The sequence below is a fragment of the Lutra lutra genome, chromosome 11 (genome assembly GCF_902655055.1).
Source record: "Lutra lutra chromosome 11, mLutLut1.2, whole genome shotgun sequence".
In the NCBI taxonomy this organism is placed as follows: Eukaryota; Metazoa; Chordata; class Mammalia; order Carnivora; family Mustelidae; genus Lutra; species Lutra lutra.
This window is the reverse complement of record NC_062288.1, coordinates 95950084-95974311: the sequence shown is the minus strand read 5'-3', so window position 1 is coordinate 95974311 and position 24228 is coordinate 95950084. Positions and strand designations below refer to the sequence as shown.

The 24228-nt window shown below is 46.6% G+C and overlaps 1 protein-coding gene across 5 annotated transcripts in view; it reads left to right on the top strand.

Annotated features, from left to right (window-relative positions):
- The first annotated feature begins 338 nt into the window (after positions 1 to 338).
- DENND11 (DENN domain containing 11) overlaps positions 339 to 24228 on the top strand; it is a 52182-nt gene continuing 28292 nt past the window's right edge. For 4 of the 5 annotated variants that reach the window (XM_047696091.1, XM_047696094.1, XM_047696092.1 and 1 more), the window contains exons 1-3: positions 339 to 653; positions 15738 to 15837; positions 16808 to 16966. In XM_047696091.1, the coding sequence (XP_047552047.1) occupies positions 386 to 653; positions 15738 to 15837; positions 16808 to 16966 (527 nt within the window). In that variant the 5' untranslated portion in view covers positions 339 to 385. The remainder of the gene's footprint in view (positions 654 to 15737; positions 15838 to 16807; positions 16967 to 24228) is intronic. The other variant, XM_047696090.1, reaches the window with a different exon arrangement.

Below are 24228 nucleotides of genomic sequence, written 5' to 3'. Positions count from 1 at the left end.
ACGGTCCATATGACCAGGGGAATGACAAAAATAATGATGGCGTGTAGACATGCCCGGTGGTACAGTTATCGACGGGATCCTAGGTGAGAGGGCACGTCAGCCCAGCGCAGGTGGACGGAGCCAGGTGGACGCGCGTCCGTGCCACGGGACGTTTCCTGTACGCGGGCACACACATGCATGCGTGAACCCAAACTCCGCACGCAGTTCCGCGAAGCGGGTGGGGCGGACGCGGGACTCGCGCGGGCGGGGCGGGGCGGGGCGGCGCGGGGGCAGGTGCGGCCTCGGGCGGTGCGGCGGCCCGGCCCGGCCCGGCCCGGCGAGGGGAGTTCCCGCAGCCCGCCCCTGCGCCCGCCCCTCGCCGCCCGCGGCTCCTCCTCGCTTCGCCATGGTGGAGCGGGGAGACGCGGCGCCGCTGCTGCGCTGGGCCGAGGGCCCCGCCGTGTCCCCGCCGCAGGCCCCGGAGCTGCGGGCTGGAGGTCTGGGCTGGGGCAGCGGCGGGGGCGGCCGGCCCGCGGCGGAGCCGCCCAGGAGGCGGGAGCCTGAGGAGCTGGGCGCCTCCGAGGTGCTGCTGCAGCCCGGGCGCCTGGAGCTCGGCGACGTGGAGGAGGACCAGGTGGTGGCCGTGTTCGTGGTCACCTTCGATCCCCGCTCGGGTGAGGGCCGCTCCGGAGGGGGGCGGGGGGCGGGAGATGGTCGTCCACCCCCGGGCTTTGGGGGCGGCGGGGGGAGGGGCTCGTTGCGCGCGCACCCGCACCCACACACCTGCACCCCCCCACCCCGCCGCCGGGCTCCGTCCGAGCGAGCAGAGTGCCCCCGCGAGGTCTGGGCGCGGGACGCGGGGCTTTGTTCCCTGCGCCCTCCGGACCCCTCTCCTCCCGTCCCGCGGCCTCCCAGCAGAGCCGCGGTCCGCGCCCCCCTCCCCACAGCCTTGTTTGCACTTCTCCAGTGCTGGCCGATCCTGTGTGCGGCCACGGGCGCGCTGGCTTTTGTTTTGTTGCTTTGCTGAAAGGTTTTTTTCCCCATCAAGAGCAGAAACGCCCCCCAGGTGAACTCCTGTAACGGGTTGTACCGAGCTCCCAGGTTCTCTGCTGCCCCGCCCTCGCTCCCCATCGCTCCCCGCACGGTAACTTTCCAAGCAGCCAAGTTCACTCGCTCTGACAACACATTTTGAGGAATCCGTGCAGGGAGCATTAAGGGATGGGATTGAGGGATTAAGCTGGAGACGGATTAAAGGAGAAGCCTCCTCAAGTAGAAGCTTCCTGGTTGATTTGGACAATTAAAGGGTTATCTAAATTAATCTTGGATTTAGCCATCCACAGAGTGTCCAAGTGAACGGTAAGAAACTTCATGGGGAGTCAAAAGTGAGTGAATATGCTTCCTCGGAAATTCTCAGGCGGAGGTGAGGGGCGTCAAGCCCCAGCGCATCTGCTCTCAGCACTGAAGGAAGCAGGGCTGCTAACCCTTGTTATGGGGTTTTAGGAAACCCAGGCATTTTTCTGACCCTAACTCCCCATTGGAGTCCTGGAATGCAGAGTGCCTGTTAGTGAGGGACAAGATCTGGTGCTCGAGGGATGGGCTCTGAATCCCCGGATGGGCTGCCATGGGGAAAGGGTTGGGATCTTCAGGTGCCAAAGGCGCAGTTAACCTGGCCGGGTCACCTAACTAGGGCCAGGGATTCTAAACCAGCAAGACTCAGAAAGAAAGAGTGCCAGCAGGTGGAGGGACTAGGCCTTTCTGACCCGTTTTTTGTTCCTTGGCCCTGGGGCTTTGAAACTTCTTTGAGGGTGACCCACTCTTAGAAGTTAATTTCACATCACAGTGCACTCATACTCGCTTGACTGACTGATATTCCATGAGATAGTACTAATCTCTTCTACCTGTAGTACATAGTGGTATCTTCTTCCTTTTTTTTTTTTTTTAACACCTCCTGTTGGGCTGGTATGATTAGGACTCCCAGATACCAGTAATTTGAAAAGGTACTCTTTTGACCAAAGTGATCCTTATTGCTAGACAAAAACAGATACGTTGTATTAACTAATAATATTCCCTAAGCCCTACCCCATCACCTACAGGTGAATAGATGCAGGCTTGAGACTCATTCTGGGAAACGCGGAAGGATCACTAGAAGAAACAGCAAGGGAACACTGAAGGGTCTGATTCAGCAGTGGTAGCTCCGGCAGCAGAGTGTAGGGAGGGGAAGGAGAAAAAAATCCTACACTAACCACAGATGGAGTTGATGACATCAAGGAGCACAGCAGAGCTGGGACCCTTCTGCTGCTTTGTCGGTCCCAGCTGTGACCGTGGTTTGGCCAGGTTTGGGGATATGGAATATTTGTAAGTGTGATGATGTGATGTAGGTACATACAAGGGTGGGTCTATGGCAAGGTTTTCAGATTAAGATTAGTGTGGAAAGAAGGGATTGTAACTGATAGTTGGACACTGTGCAGGCATTTACTCTTAGTGGCGTTTCATGTAATTGTGAGCATCGTTGATGCCCAGGTCATCCAGGAGCAAGCAGACCAAGGATGAGTAAGTAATTCGGAGCTACTAACCAGTCCACCCTTGACTCTAAGTCCAGTGTTCTTTCTGGTGTACTGCATTGCCTGATGCTCTGTCCCCCAACTTTTTATCATTACCGTGTCCGGGGAGTGGAGAGGAAGGGAAGGAGCAGGGGGAGAGGTCAGGGAAGAGAATGAGTGTTTCCCTTTGGTTGGTGGTTTTTTGGTTTTTTGGAAAGCATTGTTATTCCCTGACATTTAACTTACCTCTCTTTTGTCATCTTTCCCAGTCCAGGATGGCACTTGGCATCTTGTAGAAGTACTCTGATAGTCCTCTGTAAAGTGAAAATTACAGGGCACATCTCCCAAAGTGGAAGTTTCCGGGTCCTCCAGGGGTCCACCAGGACTCAGAGCTGCACAGTCCCTTGCGTGGTGGGTGAGGAAGTCATGGTCTAGAGAGCTGAGATGCCAGTCCTCCGTTGCCCAATGAGCTGGGGACAGTCATGGGACCAGGCTATGTCTCCTGGTTTTAGTTCGGTGTTCCCCTGACTCTGCTGAGGCAGATCTGCCATGTGTTACTATTGAATCTTGGTCCACCAAGAGTGGCCCGGTGGCTCAGTGGGTTAGAGCATAGTGCTAGTAACCTGGGCCCACTGAGACGTTTGTCCTTCCTTAGCCTGTGACACCAAAAATAATAAAGTGAATACTGGCTTCTTTACAAATATCCAGAATATATCACAGAACTTGTCATGTGGGAGAAATTGTCTAGACTTTGTCTTTCCTGCTTACCTCTCCATTCCCCCCACCCCGTGTTTCTTCCACCTGTGTCCTGTGTCCTTCCCGAGAAGCTCCTCCCTTCTCCCCAGACCTACCTAGTCATTTACTGCCCCGCCCGTGGCGATTTCATTCAGCTTCCCACCTGGCATATGTCCCTGTTGGCACCTGTGTACACAAGAGGGCGAGACAGAAGGTGCAGGAGAGAAAGCACAGCTGTGGTGCATCTGTGGGGTGGGCGTGGTCTCTGCTGCGGGAGTGGTTGGAAGACAGGGTGTGAGGGAGGAGTGGAGCCTTGTTAGGGTGTGGGTGGGTGTGCACACGGGCGCGCACACGTCTGGCAGGAATACACCGCGCGATTTGCAGACTATGGCAGTGAGACAGTAGTTCTTTTGTACTTCTGAATACAGATTTTTGGTTAGGCATCTGTAGGAAGAATCAGAGAAGAAGGGGCATAAAGAATGTGATTTTCTTTGGATTCATGGCTTGAAAATTATGCTGGTCAATCTATAAAGGACTAAGGACTTTGGGTTCGAGTGGAGTAGAGGTGCACACATTCACTCTCTCCTCCTCTCCCTCCCTCCCTCTCCCTCATTCAGCCTCCCCCTGGAGCCGGGAGCCCTTAGGATGGTGGTGCTGGCCATCTGGGCTACAAAGATGCTATTGACGCCAGGCCCAGATGCTAACTATGCAAGCCAGGTGGGAGAGGTTTGGCAGCCAGAATCTTGTTTTTTCATTGTGTTCAACCCATGATTCAAGCCCGGATTTTTCATTTGTATTTCGTTCTTTGAGTTTCTAGTAAAAATTTTCGTGCTTCTGCCCACTTGTGTGTGGGCCTGCGGCAGATAAGTCTTTGGACACAAAGTCTGACACCAGTGACTCATTGGAGTGTTTCTTGATAAGAGATCTGCTTTAAAAGGCTACATCGCCCCCCAACACTGAGTTATTTCATGGGGAGGCTGGGGGGGGAATTCCTGTGCCTTCTGTGTTTGCCTTGGGTTGCTGGGGAGGGCTCCCGGGAGGACTCTGGGGAAGTCTTGGTGGGTAGCTGAGGTTAAGATCCTTCTTTTCCCTTTGTTCTTCCTGATGAAGGATGAATTACTACCTGTTCTTCCCTCACCTGCTAGCCACTGCCTAAATTACACCTCAACACCTGTTTAATTTCATCTCAATGCTCCTGTTTATGTCAAGTGAGTGTGTTTAAGATCACTCCCACTAATTTTAATCTCCATACATTCTCCATGAAGTCCACACGATGCAAAGCATTTTCTTTTACAACAGTGGAGATGAGGGGACACAGCAGATTCGAGCCAGGTAGGTGTCCTAGACACAAGGTTGGAGCACTGCCCAGGTCACCTGACTTGCGCAGATAGTAAATGGCTCCAGCCGCGGCTGGGGAAGTGACCAAGTAGAAGGAGAAAGGAAGATTTGGAACATAATTTTGAGATGCAAAGAGCAGTCCTGAGAATAGCCAGCTCAAAGGGCAAATAGAAGGCCTGTTCTGCCAACCAGCCAGGTCCTTGGAACGAGTAACCATGCCACATCCTTTCTCAGTAGTTCCCTCAGATGTCAGTGGAATACAGTTGTGGTTCATTTCATTAATCCCACGTTGGCAGAATCTTCCCGGCTAATGGTGATTCACCTGCTTGTGGTTTTCGGGGAGGAGTCTGTTTGTGGCTATCTGCTTTGAATTCTGTTTCTTTGCTTAAAAGATGAGAGAGTAAAGCAGGAGTGGGAGCCATCGTCCCCACCAGTTATGGGGTGCCCACTGTGGCCAGGAGCTGGCCTGGAGGTTTCAGCGACCTGACCTCTGGTCCTTCCAACACCGCTCGTCACTGCCATGGTGAGAAAAGCAGATGCACTGAGCCGTTCAGTCATCTCAAGTCAAGGAGCAGAGAGGGCAGAGCCCAGCGGCGAGCCGGGTCTCCGGGACCTTGCCCACCCTCTACACACTGCTGTCAGGGTAACATGGTACAGGGCCCATGAAATGGAATGGTTTTACCGCCTGAAATTAACGCATTGGAATTTAGCCATGAATCGGCCTAAATCGGATGACTTGAAATCACCAGGATTGATTTCTTCCTGCCTTAGGTTTCTTTAAACTGACTCTTCTTTGCTTGGCGCTTACTCTCATCCCAGGTGGTTTTAAAACTATTTAAAAGCATTTAAGACCAAAAGTCGATAGAGGCTGTTTCCTTTTCTGGTGTTTGGAGTCTTTTGAGGTTTCTTCCTTCTCTGGCATTTGGCGGCCCCCTAAGGAGAGGAGGGGAATGTGGTGTAGGGACACAAGTATCCCTGGATTCTTGCCTTTCTTCTGGAGACAAGATTCCTTTTTACTTCCTGACCGGAATTAGTAGATGTCTGTATGCTGATGAGCAGGAGCTGATGGACCGGGTAAAGAAACAAAAACAAAAACACCCAAAGCATATGTTGAGGAGGAAAGAGGGCTGCAAAGCTCAGCTCCTGAGGTCAGAAGGAGCCATGACAGGAGTGTGAGCTGACACAGCCACTGCTTCTAATGTGAGGACCTCACGAGGAAATCCTTTTTTTTTTTTTTTCATTTAAATTCAATTTAATTGCCATATAGTATATTATTAGTTTCGGAGGTAGAGTTCAGTGATTCATCAGTTGCATATAACACCCAGTGCTCATTACACCATGTGCCCTCCTTACTGCCCGTCACACAGTGACCCCATCCCACCACCCCCTGCCCCACCAGCGACCTCAGTTTGTTCTGAGTTAAGAGTCTCTTAGGTTTGTCTCCCTTTCACTTTTCTTCTTTCTTTTCCCTTCCCTTCCCCTGTGTTCAAGAGGAAATGCTTGATTGGGAACCACCCAACAGGAGGGAGGAGGAGGAAGGAAAGTCACGTGTTTCCCCTTAGAGATCATTTTGGGTAAGATCTTGTTCTACTTGAAATATTTTGAGCTGAACTTTCTAGCAGGCAGCTGCAGCAGCAGCAGAGGTCTGCTCTCCCCGAGGAGCACTGGTTGCCAAAGCCCCCTTGCATGGAAACAGAAAGAAGACAGAGGCGGTCCTCCCTGTCCGGGGATAGGAGCGAGTATGTCTTGGCGAGCCCAGGAGCTCCTCGAGCATCAGCCCTGGGGGCGCCAGTGTGCACACGGCTGCGGGCTGACCTTCCTCACTTGGGTGTGGCAAGTTCCAACCATCTGTCCATCCACAGCCAGCCTCAGCCCTGCCCTCTAGCTTCCTTCCCCAGGGTGACTGAGCTGCCTGCCCAGTAAGCTGGACAGTCCTGGTGCCTTTCAACAGGGACATATTTGCCTTTGCGTGAGCCCAGCCCCTGGCACTTGCTGCCGAGCTCTCCTCTGCCAATAGTTATTGAGCGGCTGGCTGGATGTACATAATGCACTTGGCCCCGAGTGGCCCTTCCCTGTGAGCTGTCTCTGCAGCTAGAGGTGAGGCAGGACCTCGAGGTGGGTCCGCAGGTGGCCAAGAGGAGGGAGGAAGGAGAGAAAAGTAAGGGGGGGGGAGGCACTTGGCATTGTTGACTCCTCTCTTTTCGATGGATGGCCCCCCAGATGAGCCCTGTCACCTCCTTCCGGTCCTCCGCTTCCTGGCAGGGTCCCTAAAGTACATTGAGAGTGTTTGGGAAACCAGAGGGCTTGCAGTGGGAAGACCGAGTCTGGGGTGGCTAGGATTTGGGGAGGTTGGGGGGGGGGTGGGTCCTGGCATTAAATGCCTCACCACAACAATTTTAGTTTTGCAGAATCACTTACCTTTAAGCGTCTGTAAGTTCAATATGTAAACTGGTTTCCAGCTTTTGCAAATAGTGTAACATTTCTGTTAAGCATGACCTTTAGCCAAGGTGCCTCTTTATTACCCTATTTATGACACGTTGCCTCCATTAAATTTTGCTTTTGCAAAGTCCTTTCTGCTTACCTTCTGTTTCTTCCCATCCCTGGTATTTACATTATGCTCCCCAATTTGTATGTTCAAAATTTTTTAAACCTCAGAAAAGCTGGAGGAGTAATGCAGTGCAAACCTAGAGTCTGCCCCCATTTGTGGACACTTTGCCACATTTGCTTTATCCTTACGCTGCTCAGCTCTGATGTGAAACATGCATTCCTAAAAATCACTGTGTTAGGAAAGACTTGCTGCAAAAGTCACAGGGTCTATGGAGAAGATGGGGTCAGGGCATAGCACTCAAAACTGTCAGTGACAAGTTTAAAAGAAAATGGGAACCGAATACAAATGGTAGGACAGTTTTATATTTGGTAACTAGTTAAGAAATACATAAATACTCAAAGTATGGCACTTGACCTTAAGACCTGTCTGCGTATGAAGGTGAATGTCTGAAGGGTCGAGCTTGTGATTTATGGTGCCGTGGAAGCAGGGCTGTGTGCCATTTGATGGACAGTCGTGACTCTGGAAATGACAGGGGCATATCCTAACATGGTGGGCTCTGATAAGGCCTGAGGGCTTGAGGTGTGGAGGGGGCTGAGTTCTGTGTATTTCTGTGTGGCTCATTTCAGCTGGGTGCATTCACATCGTGACCCTTGTGATCAAAATCATGGATCAGCAAACAGGAAATCCTCTGTGATCAGATTGTCCCCTAATGTATCAAATGCTTTGGAACAAATTCAGCCAGCATTTTAGCAGAACTGACTCCGTGTAGATAGGGGTGCTTCTCTTTTTCTGCCGAACTATTTGACAGTACGTTCCAGGCATCATAACATGTCATTTCTGAATACTTTAGGATAAATCTCCTGAGAATAAGGCCATATTCTTCTTATATAACCACAACATCATTACCAACCCTAGGGTCATTAACCTAGGTTAATTCATCCCTTAGTTTATTTTTTTAGTTAATGAATTTAACTTTTTTTTTAGACCAGTTTCAGGTTTACAGGAAAACTGAGCAGAAGGTAGGGAGAGCTCCTATGCTACCTTCCCATCTAGTTTCCCTACCTTACTAACATCTAGCATTCGTGTGGGATGTTTGTTACAGTTGCTGACCCAGTATTGATACATTGTTAACTGAAGCCTGTAGTCTACATTAGGATTTACTCTTTGTGTAGTACGTTCTATGGGTTTGAAAAAGGCTCAATGTTTCGTATCCACTGTAACAGTATCATAGAGAAATAGTTTCACTGCCCTGAAGATCCTTAGTGCCCCACCTGTTCCTCCTTCCTTCTTCGCTGATCTCTTTTACTGTCTCCAGAATGTCGCAGAGCTGGCGTTCTGTAGTATGTAGCCTTTTCAGACTGACTGCTTTCACTTAGCAATATGCACTTGAGTGGCCTTCATCTTTGTGGCTTGATGGCTCATCATTGCTGAATAGTGTTTTATTGTCTGGATGTCCCACAGTTTGTTTATCCGTTCACCTGTTGAGGGACACCTTGGTTGCTTCTTCGGGCAGTTATAAATAAAGCTGCGGTAAACATTCACTTGCCGGCTTCCGTGTGGATATAAGCTTTCACTCATCTGATAACTGAAGGAATGTGACTGCTTGCTTGATCAAGAATATGGTAAGAATATGTTTAGATTTGTAAGAAACTGCCACACTGTCCTCCGAAGTGGTTGTATCATTCTGCATTCCCACCGGTAACGAATGAGATTTCCCATTGCTTTATGTCCTTGTTAGCATTTGGTGTTTTCCATGTTTTGGATTTTGACCATTCTAATAGGTGTGTAGTAGAATCTTGTTTTGATTTGGAATTCCCTGATGACCTGTAATTTTGAGCATGTTTTTCTTATACTCATTTGCCATCTGTATATCTTGTTTGGTGAGATCACTGTTCCAATCTCATGACCCTGAGACAGAAGGCGCATATATGTATATATAGGTGTATGTATATATACATACACACATGTTGTTAAAGATTTTTTTTTTGTCCATTTTTAAAATAGGGTGTTTATATTTTCTCAGTGTGTTTTAGGAGATTTTTTTTTTAAGATTTTATTTATTTGACAGAGATCACAAGTAGGCAAAGAGGCAGGCAGAGAGAGATAAGGGGAAGCAGTCTCCCTGCTAAGCAGAGAGCCGGATGTGGGGCTGGATCCCAGGACCTTGGGATCATGACCTGAGCCGAAGGCAGAGGCTTTAACCCACTGAGACACCCAGCTACCCCATGTTTTAGGAAATCTTTGGCTATTTTGGATTTAAGCCTTTATCAGGCTTTAAATACTTGTAAATATAGGGGCGCCTGGGTGGCTCAGTGGGTTAAGCCGCTGCCTTCGGCTCAGGTCATGATCCCAGGTCCTGGGTTCGAGCCCCACATAGGGCTTTCTGCTCAGCAGGGAGCCTGCTTCCTCCTCTCTCTCTGCCTGCCTCTATGCTTACTTGTGATTTCTCTCTGTCAAATAAATAAATAAAATCTTTAAAAAAATAAAAAATAAATACTTGTAAATATAAAGTATTTGTAAAATATTTTATAAACATATTGGTAAAATATTTTAACAAATATTTTATATTTTACAAATATATTTGTAAAAATCTTTATAATTTTTAAAATTTTTAAAGTTTTGTAAAAATTTGTAAAAATATTTTACAAATATTTTCTCTCAGTATATGGCTTGTTCTTATTCTCTTAATAGTGTCTTCCACAGATCAGAAGTTTTTAAGTTTAATGAAGTACAGCTTATCAATTTTTTCTTTATGGATTGAGCTCCTGGTGTTGTATCTAAAAACTTGCTGAACCCAGGGTCATTTAGATTATCTCCTGTGTTACCTTCCAGAAGTTTTATAATTTTGTATTTTGCAATTAGGTGTACTATTTGTACTCAATTAATTTTTATGAAAGTTATAAGGTCTGTGTCTCTGTGTCTAGATTTTTTTTTTTTTTTTTTTTTTTTTTTTGGCCTGTGAACATCCATTGTTAAAAGATTATCCTTTCTCCATTGTATTGCCTCTGCTGCCTTGGCAAAGACCAGCTGACTGTATTTGCATGGGTCTTTTTCCGGGCTCTGTATTCTGTTCCCTTGATCTGTTTATCTTGTCTAATTACCATCTTGATTACTATAGTTTTTTATACTAAGTCTTAGAATTGGGTAGTGTCAGTCTTCCCGACGTTTTCTTCAGTATTGTGTTGGGGCCTTTGCCTTTCCATATAAATTTTAGGATTAATTTTTTTTTAATATCCACAAAGAACTTGTTGGGATTTGGGGTTGAAATTGCATTGGATCTATAGCATAAGGAAATGTGAGGCTTCCTATGGTCAGATTGTTATCCACTTCTAATTCATCATTGTTCTCCATTTCTAATTCAGCAAGCATCGTATCAGAACAGACTGTATACAGAGATAACTTTTTTTTTTCCTGAGCCATTTGGAAGTAAATGCAGACACAATGATACTTTACTCCTAAATTCGAGTATAAACTCCCTAGGAAGAAGAACATTTTCTTACATAACCACAGTATCATTACCCCTAAGGTGATTAACATTAGCTCAACAAAGAGCTTTAAAAAAAAAAAATGCTTGTCCACAATAAAGCTCTTTTTCTTTCTTTTATTATTATTATTATTGTTATTATTAAAACCCATCCTGTCCTGCACTAAGCAGTGTGCTGTGTTAGGATCTGAAGATAAACAAGCAAAGTTCCTATCTTGAAGAAGTCCCGTCTCCCATGGAGAGACATCTTAGACAGTGATTCTCTAGATGGGGGTAAGGACCATAGTAGCTTCATCTACTTTCCTCTCATTCAAGGAGTGTGTCTGCAGAGGCGTCCTCCCTACGAGGTAGAGAGAACTGTACCCAGAGCCATGTTGTGGAGCTGGTGCCCATTCCATGATCCACCAGCCACCCCTGATGGACCTTTCCCCTGAGGGACTTGCATCCATCTAGAAGTTAAGAATGTCTCTCCCAGGATGTCCTTCCCTCCGTCTGAGTCTCTTGAGTTTCTGTGCAGTGAGGATTGGACAGGCACAGTGGAGCAAGGACAGTGGCTTTGAGAACCAGGCTGAGGGATGGGGGCTTTATTCTACAGGTCAGTGGTATTGAGTAACATGTGGAATTGGCCGTGAATCCCGGGGACCCAAATTAACAGCAGCTTCATCAAGATAGGAGCTGATTCCTCTGTCATGCAACAGGAGGTAGCTGGTCTGGGGCTGGCAGGCTGGCTCTGATCCGTGGGCTCATCCGGGGACCTAGACTCGTGATGGCTTGTCACCACATCTGCATCCCAGGCACAGGATGGAGGAAGGGGAGCAGACAGAAAGTACCCTGTGAGGATCTTGGCTACTAGACCCCTCACTTCTGTCCAGATCCCACTGGCTACAACCAACCTATGTAGCCTTACCTAGATGCAAGAAGGTACTGAGAAACAGTTGTCATTTGCAAGGCCACATACCTGGCTAAATAGAGGGTATTCTATTCCCTGTAAGAAAGGAAGAGTGGGTACTGAGGCCAACTTGCACCTCCTTGAATACTAGCATATTTTCTTTAAAAAAAAAAAAAAAAGCCTTCTATAAAATTAGTCCCTTAAGATGCTTCTTAAGAATAGGTTTATTGGGGAAAAAAAATGGAAACATTAAGGTCTCAGAAATTCACAATGCAGAGTAACCTATTAAAGCCTCTGAGAAGTTTTGCAGTAAAGAAATATGTCTATCCTTGTTTAACCTAAGATAACTTGGCCAAAATCCCTTTTTTAAAAATTTGTTTTATTTTTCACAGAAGCCCTATTAGCATAAGCTTTGGAAAATGCCGCTTCGGGGATGATTAAAGGTTTCTTAGTCTGCAGTGATGTAGACATTTTTGCAGTAGTTCTGCTCCTAGGGGTGTTGTCAACAGACATGTGCGCGTATTGTCAGTCAAAGTCTAATCAAAGAAACAGAACCACTAGGAGATGTCTGAAGGGGTTTTTTGCAAGAATTTGATCTTACCCAGTCGTGGGAGCTGGGTGGACAGTCTGTGTGAGGCTGCGGTCTTTCTGCCTAATGACGGAGCTTGAACTCTACTGGGCAGGCAGTCACGGAAGAGGAGAGTGTGTATGGTTGGGAAGATGGAGAAAAGCTGGAACTCTTGAGACCCAGGTCAGTCGGCCTCCAGCTTTAATGCTGTGGGTGTCCTGATGAAGCCGATGCCCTTCATTATGGAACCAAACATGCACCTGGCTTAGGAGTCAAAGAAGGTGAGAGAGGACCCAGGGGAGGGTGGGTCCAGCACTCACAGGCTTGGCTGCACCTCGACCCCGCCCCCAATCGAGGTGGCCTGCAGATGAGTAACAGAGCACGTGAGGTGCCCGATGTTTCTGTACCAGCTGTCTGCGTGAATACAAGATGCCTACTACTCCCCTTCTGTGTCCCCTGTCTCCCCAGGAAACATACGAGGAAGGGAATTCTGAGCAACCTGGTTAAACCCAGGGGGGCTGACGCATTACAAAGCCACCACCCATGTATTCACCAGGTGACAAGCGTAGGAATTTTTATAGCGGTCTCTTTGTAACGGCTTCGGATTGGAAATAAGCTCAGTGCGCACCAGCAGTTAAATAGCTACTGTGTTACCTGCCAGAATGGAGGGAGAAATGAACAGACCATTGCTTTGTGTATCAACGTGAGTGAATCTTGCAAAAAAGTATTGTGCAAAAGAAGACACAAAAGAATACAAACTGTGATTGTGTCCATGTACATTTTAAGACAGCCCAGCTAATTTACCGTGTTAGAGGGCAAGATAATAGTTCCCGTGGAGAGGGGCTTCTAATGCGCAGGTGATGGTCTTCTGCTTGATTGGGTGGTGGTTCCACAGCTCTGTGCCTGTTGGGAAAATTCTCTGAGCTGGTTTTGATTTGTATGCGCTCCTGTACTTGCAGTAAAAAAGTTTATAGGTCAAATTACAGTTTTAACAAGTTGCTGAGCAGTCACGGACCATTTCCTCCTCGAGTTGGAGGAAAGAGATGAAGTTAGTGTAGGGAGAGAAGGCAGCAGGTATGGGAAGAAGCAGGTTCTGTGAGGGAAGAGGACTGAGTCTACCTGAGGGGCATCGCAGCTCTGTCCCAGGCTGTCCCTTCCTCGGCCAGCCATGTGCTGCCATTGTGAAGGGTTAAGGCCGTGGGCACAGAGGCCAAAGCAGGAGCTCATCAACAGACTCACCTCCATGGCATGAGGGTAGGGACCATGATCTGGTATTTCTGGGGTCAGCCCCAGCCCTTTTTAAGTTCCCTGGGGGGTCCTGAGGCACTCCACAGGCAAAGAGCCCCTGAACTCCAGAGACTGGAGACCTGGATGGTAAGGGGGAAAGATGGGGATACCTTTATCCCCCAAGTTCACCCCTCTTTCAGAGTGCGCTGTGCTTTTTCTTGTCTTTAACCTGGACACACACAACATCATTCTAGCCTGTTTTATAAAATACTAATTTCCCTTTCCAGGCTTTTTGTTTTAGCTCACTGTTAGATTCATGATTCCTCTCTTGAAAGTAAACTATTTGAAAGCTCCGAGGCTGTGACTATGGGATTGGGTAACCCTCTGTGATGTCTGCCATGTTTGGAGACTGGATCGTCTGTCTGGAGACGGGACGTGCAGCCTCTCTGATGCTCCGAGCAGTGATCTGTAAGGCCTGCTGGCTGCATTCCTGATGGCAGTTCTAATGCCTACGAAAGTTTGTTCTGAAATAAAATCCCCGCCACCCCATTTACCCTCACAGGCCCACCACCCACTCCTGGGCAGACCATCCCAAGGCCTGCTGCTTCCGCTGCCCCCGCCCCTGCCCCCTACCTCTTCCCACCCTTCTCTGCCTTTGGACGGCTCATTTCACACTTTCTCTTGCACCTGGCCAAGGCTGGTCCATGAGGAACATCAAGACCTGTGCCAGGTGCTCAGAGCAAGAGGGAAACCTCTGTCTTCAGGGAAATCGTATCCCTCTTGTACTGGATGCCCGGGAATTTGTTTTTATTTTTTTCCCTTCATTTAAGTTGGGAATTAAGTAGCTGGGAGCGATCTTACAGGTGAGTCGGCCTCCTCGATTCCTGAATTGCCCTCCCGTTGCAATGAGGAAACCAAGGCTCCAAGAGGTTTTACCAAGGGTCAATAGCTTGTAGCAAAACCAAGCCTTGAAGCCAAGTCTCACCTGGCCCAGGTGTGTGTTTACCTACTACACCACCGTCCGCCACCAGGGGGCTGGTCTAGCCCTGTGCAGGGGGTCCAGGCCAGGCCCCTTAACTACTGACAGCCCCTTCAGGGTGCCAGCTCAGCTAGTTAGGGGTGACTAAGCACGTTTCCTTAATGTCTCATTTCCTCATACGTAAAAATGGGAGAAAGTTGAAAATGTGATGATTACACAACTCTCCCTTGAATTGTGGGCTTTGAGTGAGTGCACTGTACCGTATGTGAATTGTATCTCAGTAAGGCTGTTAGGAAAAAATAAAAGTGAAATCTCACACGTAGCTTAGTATTCTATTTTGAAAATTTCTGAATATGCGAGAAAATAGTAGTAAATATTCCGTAGTGTTCTAGGTAACAGTGTTAACTGTGCATGTCTCTGATTGCCCCAGTCGGATGAATGCTCATGACCGCTTCATTCTAAATCCCATGTTCTCCTCTATCATGGCGTTTATCCCCCGGAAGTGTAATCATTTGGGCTCCTTGTTTCTCTCTGGACTCTAATCTCTTTGAGGTCAGGGGCTATGTCTTACTTGACTTTGTAGCTCCAACATCTAGCTCAGTAGAAACTCAGTAATTAATGAAGAGTGAATGAGCCCCAAGGTTCTGGAAGCAAAGAACCAGTGGCTGAATCTAGGATGTGGGCCTCACCTGGGGAGAGAGGAGAAAGAGTTCAGGAAGGAAACAGCTACCTAGATCAGAGAGGCAGGGAAAGAACCAAAGTAGTAGTCTATCATGGGAATCAAGGGAAAAGAGGAAGAAAATTTTTTTTAAAGATTTTATTCATTTATTTGACAGAGATCACAAGTAGGCAAAGAGGTCCATGCTCCCTGCTGAGCAGAGATCCTGATGCAGGGCTCAATCCCAAGACCCCAAGATCACAACCCGAGCCAAAGGCAGAGGCTTAACCCACTGAGCCACGCAGGCACCCAAGGAAGAAATTTTTGAGGAACTCTCAAATGCTACAAAGAGGTCAATGAAAATGTGACTCAAAATACAGAGTTTGAGGTCTGTCATTCAGTAGCTGTAGAAGGACAAGATGGAGCCAGATCTCGGGGGGTTAAGGAAAGGGGGAGAGAGGGTAAAAACACGCCCTTGGAAGTGAGGCCGTGAAAGGAAGGAGGTTCGGAAGTGATGAAGCAGAATGACATCACCAAAGACCGTATCCGCGCTAGAAGGGAGTCTGTGCCCATCCCAAGGCGGAGATGGAAGGCTTCTTCAAGGCTGGTCTCCTGGCACTTTGGAGTAACCGGGGGACTCTGCCAGCATGTGGGTGGCAGATGAGATGACCCACTTGAGCATCTTGGTGTCCGAGTCAGCAGTACATTTACTGGGCAGCTGTACGCCCTCAGCTCCAGCACAAGGCCCTCTTCTTCAAATCCCTTTAACTTGGATCCTTCCTTCCCCCACAGGAAACATGGTGGAATGGTGCTTACCTCAAGATATTGACCTTGAAGGTGTTGAGTTCAAGTCTATGGCCAGTGGGTCTCATAAAATTCAGTCTGACTTCATGTAAGTATTTCAGAATGTCAGTCTTCCGTGTACCATTTCCTCTCCTCACATCATTTCCCTTCAGAGTAAGGGCTCTCATCAGAGAGGCTTCCAAAGGTGTGGGGAAAGGCCCTGAAAGTATACCTGTAGTTTGTGTTTATATCTGTTTTCTATCAAGAAGGTCCCCAGCTTTCATTAGAGTCTCAGTGGCTTTCATGACCCCCGAAAGTTAAGAACCATCAGAAGTTCTCTCCCTTTTAGGAAAACACTAGACTTCTCTTGAGGTTTGGCTTTATTGAAAGAGTGGACTTTCAGTTCAGTGTGGGTTACCTTAAGACATTTATGTCCCCAAACTTGAAATTCCAGCTTTAATTGAGGCCGAGTGATAGTCCTGGTAATGTAGATCGGTGTGAGAAGGAGCAGACAGCTAGAACATCAGGGTAATGAAGAACGAGGTAGCTTGAATCTTCTCATTGGGCTGCAACCTGGATAGAAGTGTGAGAAAGGGGAAGGAGTAAAGGACAGCTCTGGTCCTGTGCCCCGTTAAAATTCAGGATTCAGGAAGTGAGAAAAAAAAAATCAATGTGGTTTATGCTCATAAAACAGTTCCGTTCCAGATGGTCCTGAAGAGGGATCATTGTTTTGGTTCCTTCTCATGGCTTGAGCTGTGTTGCCAGAAAGGAGGAGGGATCTGTCCATGGTTGGGTTGTTGAGCAGCAGGCTTGCCAGAGGTCAAGTCCTGGCTCCCGGTGGATGACCGTCGGTGCATTCCATAATCTCCTTGTGCCTCGGTTGTCGCATCTCTGGGGTTGAGTGGCTTGGACCAGTGTTCCCCTGTGGTTCTAAAAACATCATCTTCAGGCCGAGCTTCGTCAGGTAGAGCCCTGGACACCATTACTTGTTTTCCTCGGGACTGCATCTCAAATTAGAACACGAAGCTGAACAAAATTTCTCTAATGGTGATCCACGCTACACACTGGGTCCGTTCTAGCTATTTCCGAAAGGGTCCCTTCTTCGGCCTGGCCTGCTTCGCCAACATGCCTGTGGAGAGTGAGCTGGAGCGCGGCGCCCGGATGAAGTCCGTGGGCATCCTGTCTCCGTCCTACACCCTGCTTTACCGGTACATGCACTTCCTGGAGAACCAGGTTCGGTACGTGGCTTACGTGCGTGTGTGGGGAGGCCACAGGGACGTGCCACCTGCCGGGGGTGGGGGGGTGTGTGTGAGGAGCGCTCCGAGGGGAAGCCTGTGTGCCCACTCAGCAGATGGCCTTCCATGGACATCCATGGCCACATTTCATGCCTCAGAGGGGGGTCTTTCTGTCCTAAAGATTCTTCAGGCTGCAGGGAAAGCCGGATGGGTTTGCCTTCAGCTTGTGTTTTGTTTAATGACATAATCTGTTGACAGTTACCTGATCTTTGTTTACCCTAAACCACAGGAAATACCTGCTTGCCCCTGGTGGGCAGACAGACTTTATAAACTCTTCTTAAGCCTAATCCTTTATTATCTGGGGTTATTATTACCACTTGTGGTAAACAGAAAGGAATTTTTTTTTAAGATTTTATTTATTTGAAACAGAGAGAGAGAGATCACAAGTATGCAGAGAGGCAGGCATAGAGAGGAGAAAGCAGGCTCCCCGATGAGCAGAGAGCCCGATGCGAGCCTCGATCCCAGGACCCTGAGATCATGACCTGAGCCGAAGGCAGAGGCTTAACCCACTGAGCCACCCAGTCGCCCAACAGAAAGGAATTTTTAACAGAAGCAGCGAAACCATTCATGATTTTATACATTTTTTATTACTATAATTTCATTTCAGATTTTTTTTTAAAGATTTTATTTATTTATTGGACAGACAGAGATCACAAGTAGGCAAAGAGGCAGGCAGAGAGAGAGGAGGAAGCAGGCTCCCTGCTGAGCAGAGAGTCCGATGCGGGGCTCGATCCCAGGACTCTGGGATCATGAACTGAACCGAAGGCAGAGGCTTTAACCCACTGAGCCACCCAGGAGCTCCTCATTTCAGATTTTAACAGAGAAATCTATCCCTAATCCCTGAAGCATTATTAAAATTTTGGCACATTTGTCTCTTTTCTGGTATATATGTATGTATACTTATAAAAATTATATATTTGGCACCAGACTCTACATATGTTTTTATACCTCGTATTTTTAAAAATTTATCTTCTTAATTTTCTTATATAACAATCTTTCTTGGTCATCTTTGAAAGAACATGAAATTTGTTGTTTATGGGGAAAAGCTTATTTTTTAAAAATATATATAAAAGTACACATGATTTTTAAAAAAAAATTCTCCTAAATTTTAACACCAAGATCTCCATTATGAATATTCAGTGAATGCCAGTCTAAAAGAGAAGTAGTTTTACAAAAATAGGATTAATGCTTTACGAGGATTTAATTTTATCACATAGCGGGCTGGTTTGAAATCCATTGAATTTAATCTTCCTTACAGAGTTCAAAGGAAAAGAATAGTGGAACTGAATGAATTCTCAAATATCCAGTGGATGTTTGGTTATTTCCTTTTTTGTTTTTTGCCATGATTTACATTATTTCTTGAAGGATTCCTTCAAAGTTAAGGAAAAAGATTATGAAAACCACAAAAATAGTGTGTCATTCCTTTTTTTGTTGAGAAATAACATATATATTCTCAGCATAAGCATCACTGGTGGTTTTCAGTGTCTCGATTGTGGACGTAGTCGGCCATCTTATCTACTGCCTCTCAGCTCCTCTGCCCTAGTTCACATCTCAATTCTTACATATGGTGAGACTTACTCTATATTTAGTTCGACAGTCCTGCTTCCCACTGTTCTTCGATCTAGGTTCCATGTGTACCACCATGGCCACGGCTTGGCTGTGGCTTGCCCTGTTCCCCAGCTCCTGACTGGATTTGTTCTTGGCTGGTTGGGTTTTGTCATCAAGTCCATCAGTGCTTTATTCTGTCCCCCATGAGAGGATCTTGGGTGCTACCTTCCTTGAGGTCTCGAGCCCTTAATCGCATGTGTCTGTCACCTTTCCTCTGGATGGGTAGAAGGTTCTGGAATCTTTCCTTCTTCCTCTCAGGATGCTGTAAATATTGCTGTTCTATCTTCTGATACTCGTTGTCTGGAAAAGTCTCTGATTTCTAGATCCATATAGATTCTTAACTCATGAAGTGTCTGAACTTTCTTTCCAGGGATGGTTTGTCCCTTCTGATCTAGAGATATGCCTTTTATTTTTAATTTCGGGAACTTTCCATCTGTAAGAAAATATTCAACTTTCCCATTGCGTTTTTTTTTCCTTCTTTTATGCACCGGTTAGACATATGTTTTCTCTGCCTCACCCTCTGTATTTGTCATTTTGATGATTATTTTAATAACTCTGTAATGCTAGTTGTTCCATAAATTTTCTCGATTGTTCCCTATGGGTTGAGCACTTAGCATGTTTCTAATTTTTTTTTTAATTGCTCCTCTGCACTCTGGAACTGCAGAGAACACCTTCATTTAGATCTCTTTTTCTGTTTTTGAAATATTTCCTCAGTTTTGTGTCTCAGAAGTAAGATTATGGAGTTAAAAAAATTTTTATTGGGATCCTGACACTTTTCAAAAAATCATTCTTCCTTTTGAAAAAACTAATTTCCCCAAGTAGACAATATTTTCTCATGGCTCAACTGTTAAAAATTAGAAGATGGCATTATTATTAGTTAGGGTCCTAGCTAAATGGCAGTACCAGGGGCCTCAAAATACAGTGGTTCAAATAAGGTAGAAGACTCTTTCTGATGTGATAGTCTGTGGTAGGCAGGTGCTCAAGGTGGGAAGCCTGCTGTTCCCTACGGTTGTTTAGGGACCCACACTTCTTTGCTCAGATTGTTCTATCATATCCTAAGAGTAATGTTTGTATTCTAAGACGTTTGTATTCAAAGCTGTTCAGCACTACTATTTGCATCTATCCCGGAGGGAGGAGGGAAAGCCCCTGGAAATTGCATCATCTTTTCTCACTCACCATTGTCAACTTCTCCATCAAAAGACACACCTAACAGGAAAGGAGACTGGAAGAGGTAGTCTCTAGGTTGGTGACCTTGTGACCAGTTAAAAATCTGGTGATACTGTTGCAGACAGGAAAAAGGGACAGATGGACTTTGGGGCAAAATTAGCAGCCCCTGCCTCAGTTTGCCCTTTTCACTAGTCAAGTATCCATTGGCACTCTTCTTCCCACATGTAGAGGACATTCCCCACACCCCAAGTGAGACCTCATAGAGGCTCATCCATTTAATGCTTCTAGTCTAAAATCCAGGATTTCTGTGTGGTATAAGGCCTATCATTAGATCACCACATGGTTCCTCATACCCTGAAAACCTACAAAAGAGTAGACAAGTCCATTTACTGCCCCCCTCCCAAATGCAATATAAAAAGTGGAATGTGGGGGGTGCCTGGGTGGCACAGTTGGTTAAGCGTCCAACTTGGTTTCTGCTCCAGTCATGATCTCAGTCAGGGTCGTGAGGTCAAGCCCCACATCTGGCTCTCTGCTCAGCTGGAATCTGCTTAAGACTCTCTTCCTCTGCTCCTTTCCCTGGCTCACATTTGCACATGCTTGTGCACTCTCTCTCGCTCTCAAATAAATAAATCTTTGCGGGGGATAAAAAGGTGGACTAGGAACCACAGTACCGATTCCTATTTGGAAAAAGGAAGGATGAGAACTCCAAGCCTCTGTTAGTCCATAATGATAATGAAAGTCTGCTGGGCAGGGATTGCAAAGGCTTCTTGTCCTGGCAGAGCAGTGTATTCCTTGCTGAAACCCTGGTTCTGTTATTGACAGCCCCCTTGCCCATTTTCCTCCGTGGCTCCTGGCTTTGCCTTCTAGGAGGTTCTTTGTCCATTTTCCATTGTAACCACTTCTGAAGCAGGCATGCTCTCCAACGTGATCTTCTCGAGGCCGCATAGCTGGAGAACACATTTCCCACTGATGTGTGTCTGTGGATGTAGTGGTTTCTTTAAAGATTGAGAAGTCACGGGCTTTTATAGACCAGGCATGTGACAATACAGATCCCTCAAAAACTGAATGGTCTTCTGGTCTGTTTGCTTCGAGTCCATCCCAGATAAAAGTATCCACTGCCAAAGATTTCTTTGGGGGTCTTACTTTTTAAGTCACTGGACGACATACTAGTTACTGGTGTCTGTTCTTGGCGTCTCCATCCTTTCCTCATTTGAATGGCAACTGCCTTGAGGCTGCACCCGAAATCTGATCTTTGCAAATGGACGTGACTCCTGTGACTCTACTCCTAACTAGAGACTTTCATAGAAGCTTTGAGAGAAAAAAAAAAAATTTTTTTTAAAGATTCTATTTATTTGTCAGAGAGAGCATATAAGCAGGGGGAGCGGCAGGCAAAGGGAGAGGGAGAGAGAAGCAGACTTCCTGCTGAGCAGGGAGCCCGATGCAGGGCTCGATCCCAGGACCCTGGGATCATGACCTGAGCAGAAGGCAGATGTTTAACTGACAGAGTTACCCAGGTGTCCCTTTGAGAGAAATTCTTCTGCTTTTGGGGTACAAAAGCCGTTGACTGTTCCAGTCCTATGGGATCCCAAAATAATTGGAGTCCTGAGTTCCTGAGTTCTTCAGGACACACTGCCCTTAGGTTGCATCTCCTTCCATTTCAGCTTGCGAAGCAGCCAGTTCTTACCTGTTTGCATCTTCTCCATCAGGAGCAATCAGCGTTTTATTTCTACCACTTCCACGGAAGTTACAAGTTCCAGTGACACAGGGCCTGTCTTCTAAATTACTGAAGTTCTAGCAAGTTTTGCGACAGTGGACCAAGAGCTCCCAGCTTTCCGGCCTGCAGCACCTTTTCTCACCACCTTCCCTTGCCAGCTGCTGAGCCAAAGCCCACAGTGTCTTTTCTGATACGGGCTAACTCATTTCCAGGTGCCATCTTCTACTTTCGCTAGAGTACAGGCAAGCCGCGACAGCAGAGAAACCCCACATATAGTGACTCGAAGGAGACCAACGCACGGCTTTTCTAGCACAACCGTCTTGGAGGGGGACAAGCCATCCAGGGGAGTAGGTGGCTCTGTTCTGCTTGGTCATCCTGGGACCCAAGGCTTTCCGTCCTGTCGGCTCCTATCTCCTAGAGCATTGTCCTCGTCCGTGTGGTAGAAGTGGACCCACCGTTATCGGGTCATGTACTTCTGGCGTGCAGGAAGAGGAGAAACCACAGGAATACCCCAAGTTAAACATATCCCTTCTCCTTACACGCCATCGCCCAGTTCTTCGTTCCTAGCCACGCCTGGTAGCAAGAAGTCTGGCAGTTGTGGTCCTTAATGAGGTGACTGTGTGACAAGCTACAATCAGAAAGGTCTGTTACACAGGGAAGAAGAGAGTGGCAGGCTCTACCACTGGCATAAAATGAAACGTCTAGGGGCACCTGGGTGGCTCAGTCAGTTAAGCGTCTGCCTTCAGCTCAGGTCATGATCCCAGGGTCATGGGGTCGAGCCCCGAGATGGACTCCCTGCTCACTGGTTAGCCTGCTTCTCCCTCTCCCTCTGCCCCTCCCCCTCTCCCTGCTCATGCTGTCTCTTTCAAATAAATAAAATCTTTTAAAAAAAGAAAGGAACTTTCTTCACCCAGCCTTCACCCAGTTCCCATATCTGTCCAGTAATCCCAGTAATTACTGTTAATTTCTCCTCTGTCTTTATAAAATGCAAACACAAATGGATATTCTGTATCCCCCCCCCCCTTTTCATGGAAAGAGCATCAAGTTAACCATGTCGTTTTGTACCTTGCCATTCTCAATGATCAATAATATATCTAGGAGATCATATTCTCCTATCAGTACAGAGAGTATCATGTCTCACGGTTTTGTATGTGCCCTACAGAGAAGATCCACACTTTCTTTATCAAGTCTTTTTTATTGATGGTCGTTTGGTCATTTCCGGTCTTTTGCTATTATGGATAATGAATACCTATGCACAAGTATCATTTCACGTATGAACAGCCTATGTATACCTTAAATTTCCAGAAATGAAATTGGCGGTTCAAAAGGATGAGGCATTTATAATTGTAATAGATATTGTCAAATTGCTTTCCATAAAGATGGTGCCATTTTGCATATCCCCAGTAATGCAGGACAATGCTGTTTCCTCCCAACATTGCCAACACAAAAACAAAATGTTTAGAGTTTTGGCATTCTGATGGGTAAAACAAGGTACATGAGTATAGTTTTAATCTGCATTTTCCCTGTGAGTGAGATTGAGCACCTTTATATTTGTTTGAGTTACTTGTTTTTCCTCTTCTATGAACCGTGTCTAACCTTTGGTCCAGTTTTCTTTTTTTTTCCTTTTTTCTGATTATTGGCTTTATTAATTTCTAGGAGTTCTTTGTGTAGTAGGGAGATTTGTTCTTTGTGGAATAAATTGAAAATATTTTTCCACTTTGTCACTCATCTTTTTTAAAAATTTTGTTTTATTATTATTATTATTATTATTATTAATTGGACAGAGAGAGACACAGAGAGGGAACACAAGCAGGGGGAGTGGGATAGGGAGAAGCAGGCTTCCCGCTGAGTAGGGAGCCCGATGTGAGGCTCCATCCCAGGGCCCTGGGGTCATGACCTGAGCCGAAGGCAGATGCTTAATGACTGAGCCACCCAGGTCCCCCAGATTTTATTTATTTTAGAGAGAAAGAGAGAGAGTGTGTGTGTGTGTGTGAAGAGGGGGAGGGGCAGAAGGAGAGGGAGAGAGATAATCCCAAGCAGACTCCATGCTGAGCATGGAGCCCAATGTGGGGCTCGATCCCATCACCCTGAGATTATGACCTGAGCTGAAATCAAGAGTCTGACACCCAACTGACTAACTGAGCCACCCAGGTGCCCCGTCATTCATCTTTCCATATTACCTTTTATCATGTTTTTCTTCATTGAATTCATTTATCTTTTCATGGCTCCTAGATTTCCAGTCACAGCTAGGAAGGTTTTCCAGCTTGGTGATTACAGAGGACTTGAGGTGACATGAGAGGAGGGACTTACGTGAGGGTGTGAGGGGGGAGGGGAGTATTTGAGGTAAGCCCAGGCCCAGGCAGGGGCTGTATTGGACTACAGCAGTGACTTGTGTCTAAATTAACTAGACTTGATTGCTAAAAACACTGAGTCTGTGTTTTCTATCCATTCTTATTTTTCACACCCCAAATTTATTTATTAGACTTCCTCCACAACTCCTGGCCTCAATATTTCTCTAGTTAGTCCTTTCTGTGACTAGCTCTTATTAATCAGAAGACATTGGAGAAGTACCTTATAATTTTTAAAAAGTAGAAAAAGAAGGAGGAGTGTTACAGAATTAAAGGGACTTAGAACATGTTACCAGATCTCTGGACTGTGCTTAGATCATGATTCAAACAGCCAGCTGTAAAACCTTTTGGGGACAGTTGGTATCATT